General features: G+C 50.6%; 2 protein-coding genes across 2 annotated transcripts in view; one reads left to right on the forward strand and one right to left on the reverse strand.

Annotated features, from left to right (window-relative positions):
* Positions 1-1,158, reverse strand: part of PSMB1 (proteasome 20S subunit beta 1) — an 11,205-nt gene extending 10,047 nt beyond the window's left edge. The window contains exon 1 of the mRNA XM_071738915.1: positions 587-1,158. Coding sequence (XP_071595016.1) covers positions 587-1,020 — 434 coding nt within the window. The 5' untranslated portion in view covers positions 1,021-1,158. The remainder of the gene's footprint in view (positions 1-586) is intronic.
* TBP (TATA-box binding protein) lies at positions 1,060-13,025 on the forward strand. Its single transcript, XM_071738916.1, has 8 exons — positions 1,060-1,153; positions 3,960-4,198; positions 5,780-6,132; positions 7,648-7,735; positions 9,769-9,860; positions 11,017-11,184; positions 11,448-11,542; positions 12,364-13,025. The coding sequence occupies exons 2-8, from the start codon at positions 4,145-4,147 to the stop codon at positions 12,441-12,443; spliced, it is 930 nt and encodes a 309-aa protein (XP_071595017.1). The 5' UTR covers positions 1,060-1,153; positions 3,960-4,144; the 3' UTR covers positions 12,444-13,025.
* Positions 13,026-13,295: the final 270 nt, after the last annotated feature.

Here is a 13,295-nt window from a genome sequence, read left to right on the forward strand (position 1 = left end):
TGTGTCACTGCACCCAAATTACCACCACTTCTCCTCTGGTGTCATCCCAAACAACCAGCTCTGGATTGGTAGGTGTGTGGCACTGTTAAGCAGCATACAAAGGTCCTTAAAAAAGCAGTTAGGTGTTATTAGAAGTAAATAAAAGAGTCTAAATAGCAGTGGCCTGGCCAGACTCTGTCACCAACTCAGAGCAGGTGCCTGCAGAACACCACACCGACCTCTGCCAGCTCTGACACGGTGGCTTGCAGCCCAGTTAGAGGTTTAAAATCAGGTAAAAGCCATCACGGGGCTTTCCTCTCCCACTACAAAGAACCCTGCGAGAGTGAAAGGCGCTTCTTTCTAACCAGCAACATTGAAACGGGCTCCAACCCCCCCGAGAGCTCCAAAGACCCGGGGGACACTCAGCCCCGAGCCCAAGCGCAGCTCTCCCCGGTGCTGCCTCTTTTTCTACGAAAAACTCCTCGTAACGGGAGGAAAACCCCTCACAGACTCGGGTGGGGAGGCAAAAGCAAGGCGCACCAGGCCCATCCCCTCCGCCTCCCCCCAGCCCCCGCTCCCCCCGTCCCCCCCGCCCCCTCCTCCTCACCCTCCGTTAAAGGTGTACGGCGAGAAGCGGTGCTGCACGGCGGGGCCGAGCCCGTAGCGGCTCTGGGCCCTGTCAGGGGGATAAGCACCGGCGGAGAGCATCATCCCCGCTGCTGCCTCACCGCAATATGGCGGCGGACACAGCCGGAAGCGCCGCCTCGCCGCTCTGGCACAGCTACACTGCTGGCGGACTCGTCTCGACTGCTCTGGAGGACCTCGAGACTCCGAGCCGCCCTGCCTACACCCCAACTCCTCCCCTCGCTCCCAGCGGTTCTCCTGAGCCCAACACCCCCCGCGCCCAGTACCGGTACCGGCACCGACACCGCCTGAAGCCTTTCCCTCAAGGTTTACCCCGGACACACACACACACACAGAGGGGCCCTCAGTGAAGATGGCGGCGCGCAGGGCGGTGCTGGCGGGCGGAAGTGACGCCATCAGGAGGCGCCGGCGGCGCGGGGCGCACTGGGGTCCGGCGGGCGCTGTGAGGCGGCGGTGGCGGCAGCGGAAGGGACGGACCCGGCGGTACCGGCCCGCAGGTACCGAACCCCCGGTACCGACCCGCCCGCAGGTACCGTCCCCACCGCTCCCCCTCCCATCTCGCTCCTCTGGGCCCCACCGCGGGTGCCGGCACCAGCGGGGCCGCCATGGCGTGGGCCGGACCGGGCCTGGAGGGCGGGGACAGTGCGAGGGTTCGGGTTCGGGTTTGGGTTCGGTCCGCACCTCCCCGCCGGGCCGGGGGAAGCGATGTGATGGCCGCTACCCCTTTGTGAGGATCCGGGGCGTCTCGGGGCGGGATGTCCCGCGGGTGAGGGAGGGAGGGCGGGAAGGAGCGGGGCTGCGGGCGGTTCGGTTCGGTTCGGGGGGCGGGGTGAGGGGTTTGGGTGGCGGGGAGAAGCGGGGGGGGTGTGTGTGGGGGGGCTGTTTGCGGGGTGGGGATCCCCAAGGGGCGGGTCCGGGGGGGGAGGGGGGGGGGGTCCCGTGTCTGCTGCCCCCACGTCCCCGCGGGATGGTGTCACAGAGAGGGACCGGGGGACACCGGGCTGGGGGGAAACGGGGCAGGAGCGGGGCCTGGAAGCTCAGGGAACGGAGGAGGTCCTGGGAGTCATCGAAAAAAAGGTGGGTGGGCTCGTTCTGCCCGTCTGGTGCCCGCTCTGCAGCCCCCGGCACAGCGAGGGCAAGAAAAAGGAGCAGAGACTGAGAGGGTTGGGGGGTTCAGCCTGGAGGAGATTCCAGAGGGATCCTGGAGAACCTGCCAGGAGCTGAAGGGGCCGCAGGAAAGCTGGGGAGGGACTTTTTCCATAGAACCAGAGAATGGGCTGGGTTGGAAGGGACCTCAGAGCTCATCAAGTCCAACCCTTGATCCACTCCCGCTGCAGTTCCCAGCCCATGGCACTGAGTGCCACATCCAGGCTCTTTTGAAATATCTCCAGGGATGGAGAATCCACCCCTTCCCTGGGCAGCCCATTCCAATGGCTGAGCACCCTCTCTGGAAAGAAATTCTTTCCTAATATCCAACCTAAACCTCCCCTGGCAGAGCTGAAGCTCTGCCAGGGGAGGTTTAGGTTGGATATTAGGAAAAAATTCTTTAGTCTGTGCCCTCTTATCCTACTGATATCTGCCTGACCCCCCCTGGCTCCAACCTCCTTTCAGGGAGTTGGAGAGAGTGATGAGGTCTCCCCTGAGCCTCCTCTTCTCCAGCCTCAACACCCCCAGCTCCCTCAGCCCTTCCTCACAGGACTTGTGCTGGATCCCTTCCAGCCTCCTTGCTCTTCTCTGGACCTGCTCCAGCACCTCAATCTCCTTCCTGAGCTGAGGGGCCCAGAACTGGACACAGGACTCAAGCTGTGGCCTCCCCAGGGCTGAGCACAGGGGACTCCCTGGAGTGAGAGGATGAGGGGATCTGAAAGCAGAGGAGGGAAAAGGTTCCTCCCCCCAGCACTGCTCGTGAGGCTGGGATGTTCCCCTCTGGCAGAGGAGCAGCCTGGGCTGGGGGGGTGCAGGAAAAAACTCTGCAGAGCTCTGACCCAGCCTCAGGTTCTGCTGGGTCTCATTGCCAGGGAGATTTGGGTTCTGCTGAGGAAATGTTGAGGCTTCTGATTTTCCCCCTTCTTCTGATTTTCCCCCTTCTTCTGATTTTCCCCCTTCTGATTTTCCCCCCTTCTGATTTTCCCCCCTTCTGATTTTCCCCCCTTTCTGATTTCCCCCCTTTCTGATTTCCCCCCCTTACTGATCTCCCCCCCTTCTGATCTCCCCCCCTTTCTGATTTCCCCCCTTTTATTTTCCCCCCTTCTGATTTTCCCCCCTTCTGATTTTCTCCCCCTTCTGATTTTCTCCCCCTTCTGATTTTCTCCCCCTTCTGATTTTCTCCCCCTTCTGGTTTTCTCCCCCTTCTGATTTTCTCCCCCTTCTGATTTTCTCCCCCTTCTGATTTTCTCCCCCTTCTGATTTTCTCCCCCTTCTGATTTTCTCCCCCTTCTGATTTTCTCCCCCTTCTGATCTCCCCCCCTTCTGATCTCCCCCCCTTCTGATCTCCCCCCCTTCTGATCTCCCCCCTTTCTGATCTCCCCCCTTTCTGATCTCCCCCTTTTATTTTCCCCCCTTTTATTTTCCCCCCTTTTATTTTCCCCCCTTCTGGTTTTCTCCCCCTTCTGATTTCCCCCCAAAAGTACAGTTTTCAGCTGCAGAATGGGCATCAATCCTGAGCTTTCATACCTTTAAAACAAGGAACTAAAAATAAAAACTGAATAAGCTTTCTCCACATTTTTGAGGTGGTCTCAATCTGACCTAAAAATAAGCTGGAGTTTTTCTGGGCACTTGGTATCTAGTTAAAAAAGCTGCAAATTAACAGAAAAATGACATCAAGGCCTCACTTTTTAAATTTTCCCCTTGTGTTCTTTGTGTCCATAACCAGCAGCAGAGGTGCAGTTGGGGGTAGTTTTAAAATAAATAAAAATATGGCCTTAATGTACCTGAAATTGGTTTTCATCTTTCATGAAGCACAGGAAAGGTGTTGGGGCTCTCCTGGAAATCAATGGAAGAAGATTTCCTGGTCCTGCCTTGACCAGAGATGTTTTTTTTCCATAGAAAACAAACACAAAAAAAAAATAAATTACTGGAAGCCCAAACCTTAAATTAATGGGAAGAAATTGACAGTGGAATTTAATTCTTAAAAAAAAAAAAAAATCAGTATATAATGTGTATAAATGTCCTCTCATGTTTGCTCAGGGTGTCCCAGCAGCTGATGGGGTTGGGGTTGGCTTTGGGGTTGGGGTTTGGGGTTGGGGTTTGGGGTTGGGTTTGGGGTTGGGTTTGGGGTTTGGGGTTGGGTTTGGGTTTGGGTACCACTCTCAAGATGCTCCTTTTCCTTTTTTCAGGCTTGGATCAGTACCTGAGGCTCACAACACATTTCCCAGGAGCTGCTGGTTTCCTGATACTTTCAGCTGGGCTTAGAAGCTTTTGTGGGAATGTTTTAAAGGGTTAAAAACCCTGTAGGATCTGAAGTTGTTTTAAATTTACTGCAAGAAATCCTTCTGGCTTCACTGAGGAAACAACAGGAATCATGGATCAGAACAACAGTTTGCCCCCCTATGCTCAGGGCTTATCCTCCCCTCAGGTAAAATCAAATAATTTAATTTTAACAAATTTAACATTTGTTAAAATGTTTCCTGTTTCTTGAGCCTCACTTCAGGGGTTTTGGTTTTTTATTTTTTATGAGCAGATCTGAAAATCCCAGCCAGGTAGTGAATAACATCAGGATCAAGCAGGATTCTAAACCAATCAGGTTTTCTAGCCAGAGGTCTAAGAAACACCTGAGGTTCCTTCAGTTGAAACTTGGCTGAGAAGCTGGAAAAATCCTTTTTTTTTTTGTGATTGCACCGGAGGGAACTTTTGGGCAGGGGGGGTTGGGCAGTCTGTGTTCTCACCTCAGCATCCCAGCTGGAGACAAGCAGAGAAGTGACAGATCCCTCCAGGCAGGACTTAATCCTGGAGCAGAGCTGTGTTCCCAAGGGCTTTCTGCTTTTCCTGAGCTTTCCCAAGGGCTTCCTGTTTTTTTTTTTTTTCTCTCTGTTCCTGAGGTCTCTGTCCTGGTTGGAGCTGTTGATCAATTTCCACACCCTGGGTTCACACTGATTTCTTTCTGGACTCCTAGAATCCCAGAATGGGCTGGGTTGGAAGGGACCTCAGAGCTCATCAAGTCCAACCCTTGCTCCACTCCCCCCGTGGTTCCCAGCCCATGGCACTGAGTGCCACATCCAGGCTCTTTTGAAATATCTCCAGGGATGGAGAATCCACCCCTTCCCTGGGCAGCCCATTCCAATGGCTGAGCACCCTCTCCAGAAAGAAATTCTTTCTAATGTCCAACCTAACCCTCCCCTGGCACAACTTGAGACCTCTTGTGCCCTCTTGTCTTGCTGAGAGTTGCCTGGGAAAAGAGCCCAACCCCCCCCTGGCTCCAACCTCCTTTCAGGGAGTTGTAGAGAGCGATGAGGTCTCCCCTGAGCCTCCTCTTCTCCAGCCTCAACACCCCCAGCTCCCTCAGCCCTTCCTCACAGGACTTGTGCTGGATCCCTTCACAGCCTCCTTGCTCTTCTCTGGACCTGCTCCAGCACCTCAATCTCCTTCCTGAGCTGAGGGGCCCAGAACTGGACACAGGACTCAAGCTGTGGCCTCCCCAGGGCTGAGCACAGGGGCAGAATCCCTTCCCTGGACCTGCTGGCCACGCTGTTCCTGAGCCAGCCCAGGATGCCATTGGCCTTCTTGGCCACCTGGGCACACTGCTGGCTCATGGTCACCTTCCTGGCAATCCAGACTCCCAGGTCCCTCTCTGTCTGGCTGCTCTCAGCCACTCTGTGCCCAGCCTGGAGCTCCCCATGGGGTTGTTGTGGCCAAAGTGCAGGACCCAGCACTTGGAATGTTGAACCTCATCCCGTTGGGATCAGCCCAACTCTCCAGTCTGTCCAGGTCCCTCTGCAGAGCCCTCCTGCCTTCCAGCTGATCCACACTCCCCCCAGCTTGGTGTCATCTGCAAATTTCCTGATGATGGACTCAATCCCCTCATCCAAATCATCAATAAAGATATTGAACAGAACTGGGCCCAACACTGATCCCTGGGGGACAAACTCCTGCAAACTTTTTAAACCCTTGCCTGAGTCAAAAGGATCTGTGCTTTCTCTTCCCACCCTTCCTCCTGCAGGGTGCAATGACTCCAGGAATTCCCATTTTCAGCCCGATGATGCCCTATGGCACAGGACTGACACCTCAGCCTGTCCAGAGCACCAACAGCCTCTCCATCCTGGAGGAGCAGCAGCGCCAGCAGCAGCAGCAGCAGCAGCAGCAGCAGCAGCAACAGGCAGCCCAGCAATCCACCTCCCAGCAAGCCACCCAGGGGACATCTGGCCAAACCCCTCAGCTCTTCCACTCACAGACTCTTACCACAGCCCCTCTCCCAGGGACCACACCCCTCTATTCCTCCCCCATGACTCCCATGACCCCCATCACTCCTGCAACGCCGGCATCCGAGAGCTCCGGGATAGTGCCACAGCTCCAGTGAGTGTCCCTTGGGAACTGGGTGCTTCGTTTTGGTAGAAAGGGAAATGCTGAGAATTTAGGGGTTTCCTCTAGCCACAGGAGTCACTTATTTTCCTTTTTCTTTTTAGCTTAGCTTGGTTACTAAAGCACCTTGTGATACGAATGGTTTCTTAGGGATTTGTCAGCCAAACGTCTTTTGAGCTCCCCCCTGGAGGATTTTGTCTTGGTTTGGCACTGCAGCTTTTCCCTCCCTGCTCCCTAGGAGTGGGTGATGCTTTAGCTGTAAGGTTTGTCTGGATTACTAAGCTGCCATTTCAAAATCTGTGTGCCTGGAAGCTCTCATCTGCAATCAGCTGGGGACACAGGGCTCACAGGGAGGCAGAGAGCTTGACACAGGACCTGTCACAGCTGGAAAGGGGATGACAAGGGCAGAGGGGAAGAAACCAGTTGCTAGTCCAGGAGCTGGACCTGAGTTGTCCTTAACACTCCTCCCCTTCCCCTTCCTCTTCCCCTTTTTCCCCCCCTTTCCCCCCCTTTTTCCCCCCCTTTTTCCCCCCCTTTTTCCCCCCCTTTTTCCCCCCCTTTTTCCCCCCCTTTTTCCCCCCTTTTTCCCCCCTTTTCCCCCCCTTTTCCCCCCCTTTTCCCCCCCTTTTCCCCCCCTTTTCCCCCCCTTTTCCCCCCCTTTCCCCCCCTTTCCCCCCCTTTCCCCCCCTTTCCCCCCCTTTCCCCTCCTTTCCCCTCCTTTCCCCTCCTTTCCCTCCCTTTCCCCCCCTTTCCCCCCCTTTCCCTCCCTTTCCCTCCCTTTCCCCCCCTTTCCCCCCTTTCCCCCCCTTTCCCCCCCTTTCCCCCCCTTTCCCCCCCTTTCCCCCCCTTTCCCCCCCTTTCCCCCCCTTTCCCCCCCTTTCCCCCCCTTTCCCCCCCTTTCCCCCCCTTTCCCCCCCTTTTCCCTTCCCCCCTTCCCTTCTTTGTGGCTACAGCAGAGTTTGGGACACAGGAAAAAAAGAAACACCAGAACAGGGTCTAGGACCCCAGGTATCAAAGTGTTTTCACTCAACTTGAGTTTCCAGCAGCAGTTTTACAGAAGGCCCAGAGAGAAATGGTTGGAAATGTGAGTTTTGCACTGCAAGAGTGGTTTCCATTGTGAGGCCTCCCAGATTTCAGAGTTTTCCCATAAATTTTGCCTCCTTTTTTCCTGTTTCCAGCAGCTTCTGGTGGGGGCTCTCAGCATTCAGACTTTTTCCTGCCAAACTGAAAGAGAGATTCTTCTTGTGAGACACTTTTCATAACAGCAGATAAGGAGGGGTGGGCAGTTGTGCCTTAGGAGCTTTTGCCCTAGAAATTCCTGAGGCAGAACCCTGCTCAGTGCTCCTGGCAGCTGGAAAAATCTTTTAAACTCGCTCAGAGAAATAAATTTAAAAAAAAAACCCACACAATTCCCCCCCAAATCAAAATAATCAACTATGGTTAAGAGCAAGAAAGGTGCCTGAATTCTTTTATTGCCTTTTTTAATACATTTCTCTGAACTGTCCCCAGGAATATTGTGTCCACAGTCAACCTTGGCTGCAAACTTGACCTAAAAACCATCGCGCTTCGTGCCCGAAACGCTGAGTACAATCCCAAGGTAAGAGGAATGCTCAGAGCTCACCCTGCAGCAGATCTGTTTCTGGGTGTACTTTGCTGCAGTGAGGCTGAAAAAAAACCCTTTTTGCTCTAGCTGGAGTTTTGTGGTGCAGTTAAAAAAAGAAATCTGTAATAAACTTAGAACGTGCTGTCAGACTGGTAGGAAAGTGTTCTGGTGGTGATGCTGCTGTGTGGGTTTAGAAAGAACACAGCAGATTGAGGAAAAACCCAAGAAAATAAGTTGTTTCCTTGCTCATTGGGGTGGCTCCTGGAAATGGGATCACCCAGTGACACAGACACCATTTCTAATGAAAGTTTGGATGTTGTGTTGTTGAGCTGACTTGAGAAAGGTTCCTGAGCCTTCCTTGAGGAGGTTTCTGCTTTCCTGGGGTGTTTTGTTGTTAATTCAACATTTGGGATTTTGCTGCAGTTTATCCCAACCCTGCTCTCTAAAATTAAAAGCTTGCAGGATAAATAACTGTTGGTCTCAGTTGATGTCAGTGCTGCTTTTACATAATTAAGTGAGTAATTTTTTTTGCAGCAGAAATTTCAGGGGTGGGTGGGTGGCTGTGTGAAACTTGCAGGCTTGAAAAATCAGGAAGAAATGTTGGTTTTTCCACAGGGGAGATGAAGAAAGCTTACATAACTTTTACTCAGCAGATCCAGCTGTCCAGGGAAGGTGTTCCTGGGCTGTCATTTTTTTAAGCCACAGTCTGAGCAAGGTGCTCTTGGGTTACCCACACCACACCTTTGGTTGTTCCTGGGGCTGCAGGGGGAGTGGGTCCAAGTGAAATCTCCCAGGCAAAGAGGGGCTCCTGTGTGTGCACCCCCAGCAACTGCCTGTCTGCTCCACAAACTTTGGAAGAGTGGTTGGAAATGCAGGCAGAGCTGTGGGATAACTGGAAGGAAAAGTTGGAGCTAACCAGGCTGCTGTGGTAGCTGAGGTGTCTTACACAGAACTTTCATCTCAAGCTGCTCTGTTTGGTTTTTTAACAGTTTCCAATTTTTTTTAGAGACCCAAGCAAAGCCCATCACAAGCTACTTGCAGGTTGCTTGTCTCCCATCCTGCTTGTAACAGCTCAAGTTTTAAGACCTGTGGAGGAATTTTATTTATTTATTTTAAAGACTGGCTGTCTTGCAGCTGTCAGCATTCTTTATGTGTTGCAGGCTCAGCAGTGATCTGGGTCAAACAGAAATTCAGTGCTAAATATTTTGACTGACTCTCAGTGTGAAGCTGCTCTAGAATTTCATGGAATTTCATAGAATTCCATGGGTTGGAAGGGACCTCAGAGATCACCAAGTCCAACCCTTGATCCACTCCCGCTGCAGTTCCCAGCCCATGGCACTGAGTGCCACATCCAGGCTCTTTGGAAATATCTCCAGGGATGGAGAATCCACCCCTTCCCTGGGCAGCCCATTCCAATGGCTGAGCACCCTCTCCAGAAAGAAATTCTTTCTCATGTCCAACCTAACCCTCCCCTGGCACAACTTGAGACCTCTTGTGCCCTCTTGTCTTGCTGAGAGTTGCCTGGGAAAAGAGCCCAACCCCCCCCTGGCTCCAACCTCCTTTCAGGGAGTTGGAGAGAGTGATGAGGTCTCCCCTGAGCCTCCTCTTCTCCAGCCTCAACACCCCCAGCTCCCTCAGCCCTTCCTCACAGGACTTGTGCTGGATCCCTTCCCAGCCTCCTTGCTCTTCTCTGGACCTGCTCCAGCACCTCAATCTCCTTCCTGAGCTGAGGGGCCCAGAACTGGACACAGGACTCAAGCTGTGGCCTCCCCAGGGCTGAGCACAGGGGCAGAATCCCTTCCCTGGACCTGCTGGCCACGCTGTTCCTGAGCCAGCCCAGGATGCCATTGGCCTTCTTGGCCACCTGGGCACTTGAAATTTAAGCATTTCAAGTCAATTTTGAGGTGTCCATGTGTTTGAGCTTGGCAGTTCTTTGCAGCAGAGGTGGAACTTGCTGCTCAGATGGTGCAGGTTGGGTTTGGATGTAACTGCAACAGTGTCTCAGTAACCCAACTCTCACATTCCAGCGTTTTGCTGCTGTTATTATGAGAATAAGAGAGCCACGTACCACTGCACTGATATTCAGCTCTGGGAAAATGGTCTGCACAGGAGCTAAAAGGTATGTTCAGTCACTGCAGGCACACTCAGGCTCTTTTCTCTTGCACCAGGATGCTTTGGAAGTATTGGATACTTCCTTTGTATTGTATAATTCCTTTGGAATTATTTGTATACAGGATTTGCATACATGCAAAAAAGTTGCCCAGGGACAAATAAGTTTGCTGCCCACTTATTTCAAGTGGACTCAGAGATGAATTTACTTAAAAAGCCTTTTCATGACTGAAAGGACCTCCCCTGCAAAAGGGGAAATGGCAGTTCTGCTTCTGAAGCTCTTTCATAGTCTGATGAACTGGTTTGTGGAGGTTACTCCACTCACATTTTTGGTTTTGCTGTTACCTTTTTTAATTTTTTCCCTAATAATTTAAAAATTTCAATGACTGTGCACAGGAACTTCTTAAAAACTGCAGGGGCAGAGGAAGAGTGACTCCATTTGAAGAGTTTCATTCATCACAGGCCAAGCACTTCCAGTCTCTGGTCCCTGTGTAGTCTGATCTGGTTTTGGCACAATCCTTGAAAGATAAGAATTGAGAACTCAACAGAACCTTAACCCCAGTGGGCAGGAGAGAAATTCTGCTCTGAAAAAGTCTGTCAGGAATCCAGAAGGAATGAGCTGAGAAGCAGAGCTGAATGGAGCTGCAGGGGCAGCTCAGTCTCTGCCTGGTGACCCTTGGAGTTGTCTTACTCAGCTTCAGGAGCAACCAGGTCCTCAGACTGAGTTCTGCACCAGCCTCTGAGGCTGAGCACTCACATTAAACCAAGATTTGAATGTCTGGGCTGAATCAAGCAGAGGATTTGTTTGCAGATTTTTATAGAAAAATGCATTTTCTAGCAGCAGTAGTAGTTCAGAGATGTTTGACACTGAAAATGGTTTCCATGTGCCCTGAGAGGGAGCCCAGGCAGGATTGTAGGAGTGTGAAAAATGTGGATTTATAATTTACTGTACAGCATGTACAGCTTTAATGGTGCTCAGGATCCTGGTACCTAAATTAGCATGCAAAGCAGTGCTGGTTGTTAATTTGGGATGTAAAAACTTTGCACGTCACCCTCTCTGCCCCAACACAGATTTTTCTTTTTCCCAGTTAAATATTTGTGGTTTATTGCTCTGGGTTTCAATGCTTAACAGAGGAAATAACATGGATATCCTTTCTTCACTTCAGTGAGGAGCAATCCAGACTGGCAGCAAGGAAATATGCAAGAGTTGTTCAGAAACTGGGATTCCCTGCCAAGTTTTTGGATTTTAAAATCCAGAACATGGTGGGCAGCTGTGATGTGAAATTTCCCATCAGATTAGAGGGATTGGTACTCACACACCAGCAGTTCAGCAGGTAAAAAAAAAAAGTTGCTCTTTCATTCTGTTTCATTCTTGCCACACACTGAGAAGCTTAGAGAGTGACATCTTGTTTGGATCATCCCCCATCATGTTCCCATCACAGCTCTGCCTCAGGAATACCTGAGGTTGTCCAAGGAACCCATCCATCCCATTCCCTGGGAATTCTCCCAAGTTTCAGTGAGGTCTGCACCTCCCCTGCCCGTGGCTGAAGCTGTGCCTGCAAGGAAGTTTTAACACTCTCACTCTCTTTCCTTACAGCTATGAGCCAGAATTGTTTCCTGGCTTAATCTACAGAATGATCAAGCCCAGAATTGTTCTGCTTATTTTTGTTTCTGGAAAAGTGGTTTTAACTGGTAAGTGAAGGGAAAATCTTACTCAGCAGGTTAAGTGGAGACAGAGAACACCCAGTGGGACTGAGTCTGTAACTTGCTGGGTGTTTCCCTTGGAGCAGACAGACAGACAGACAGACAGACTCAGTCAGTGCCTGAGGATGCACAGAGCAATCCCTATGTTTGGCTAAAAGCAAGGATCCTGGATCCTGATCAGTTCTGCAGGTCCTCAAAAGGCTGCAGGGAGTGTTTCTGGCAAAAATCTGAAAGCTGGGCTGCTTGTGGCTGAGCTGTGCTCTGCCAGCTTGGCTGGAGGCTCTGCCCTTCTCCTGGGATACAGCAGCCAAAAAAGGGGAGACAGCTGAGCTCCAGGAGCTCCTCAGCCTCAGCCATTCCACCTACACCTTTGTTTTTCTCCTCTTTCTTTACTTACTCTTGGAGAAAAACCAAAAGAAACATAAAAATTCAGGTGAAAGGAGTTTTCCCTCCTGCAAGTGCTGGGTCTCTGCAGCTGTCTCCATGCCCCAGATGTCCACACACCCCAAAAAAAAAAAAAAAGCTCCAGCAGTTAAGCCCTTGTGCAGAAACTGCCTGTAGGGCTGGAGTCTCCTGTGGAAATTAGGTGTAGAAAAATCTGATCTGCAAAGGGCAGCATAAGTAGGAAGATGCTAACAGGAGTTTTATCAAAATAATTAGTGAGAAGGCTGGTAGTGTATGCTCTGTATAAAAAGCCCTAATAGATTAGGGATTAATGAATATTAAAGGCTTTGGGTAGTCATTCAGATAAACCCAAAAGCTGGAATGGTTTGGCAAAAAGCAGTTTTTTCCTTCCTCTCTTTTCCCAGGTGCTAAAGTACGAGCAGAAATCTACGAGGCATTTGAAAACATCTATCCTATTTTAAAGGGCTTCAGAAAGACAACGTAACAGTTTCTCCATCCTTCAGAGAAACTGGGGGGGGTGTATTTGAAAAGGTTTTGTGTATGGCACAGTGGTCAGAAGAGATGGACTTCCAGTGAAACTGCAACACCAGGACTCATTTCCCAGTTAGTGCCTCGATCCCTGCTGCTGGAGGGGATCTGTAATCCTGATTCTGTCTACTGAGTTACTGTGAGTTGCTTTATGGGGCTGTTCCTGGAGCAGTCCCCTCCAAGTTTTATTTATATTCTAGCTTTTAAATAGTTTTAATGCCAGTTGTATTACTAGAAAACACAGAAGTTGGTTGAAACAAATGCAGCTGTGTTACTCAGTGTATAAACCACTTATTGCCATGTATATATGTTTTAACTTCCTTCCATAAGACCATGGTTTTTATAATTTTCAGAACTTTAGCTTTTAATGTTTTTCAATTAAATTTCTTTGGTGCCAGACACATTCCCTCTTTCCAGTATTAAGCAAGACAGAATAAATTTATTAATGACAATGGCTCACTGTACATATATAATATATACCTTCCTTCTCTTTCCTCCTTCAGCTCCACCTGTACAATAAATCCTGTTTATACAATTATGGGAACTGTCTTCATGAATTTTAAAATTCAGCTGCTAGACTGAAATACATTGAAAACTGCCTTTTTTTTTAAAAAAAAAATCTGGATTTTTCAGTCCCACCTGCACATTCCTGTATATTTACCCTTGAATAACCACTCCATCAGAACATCTACCACTGGAAAGGAGACAGAGGAGGATTTCAGTTCCAAAGGGAAAGGTGAAGCAGCTTTTTCTTAGCTAGGATGCACCTGCAGAGCACTTGAGTGATGTTACAGCAATCTGTGGTAAT

The sequence above is a fragment of the Heliangelus exortis genome, chromosome 3, assembly GCF_036169615.1.
Source record: "Heliangelus exortis chromosome 3, bHelExo1.hap1, whole genome shotgun sequence".
NCBI lineage: Eukaryota > Metazoa > Chordata > Aves > Apodiformes > Trochilidae > Heliangelus > Heliangelus exortis.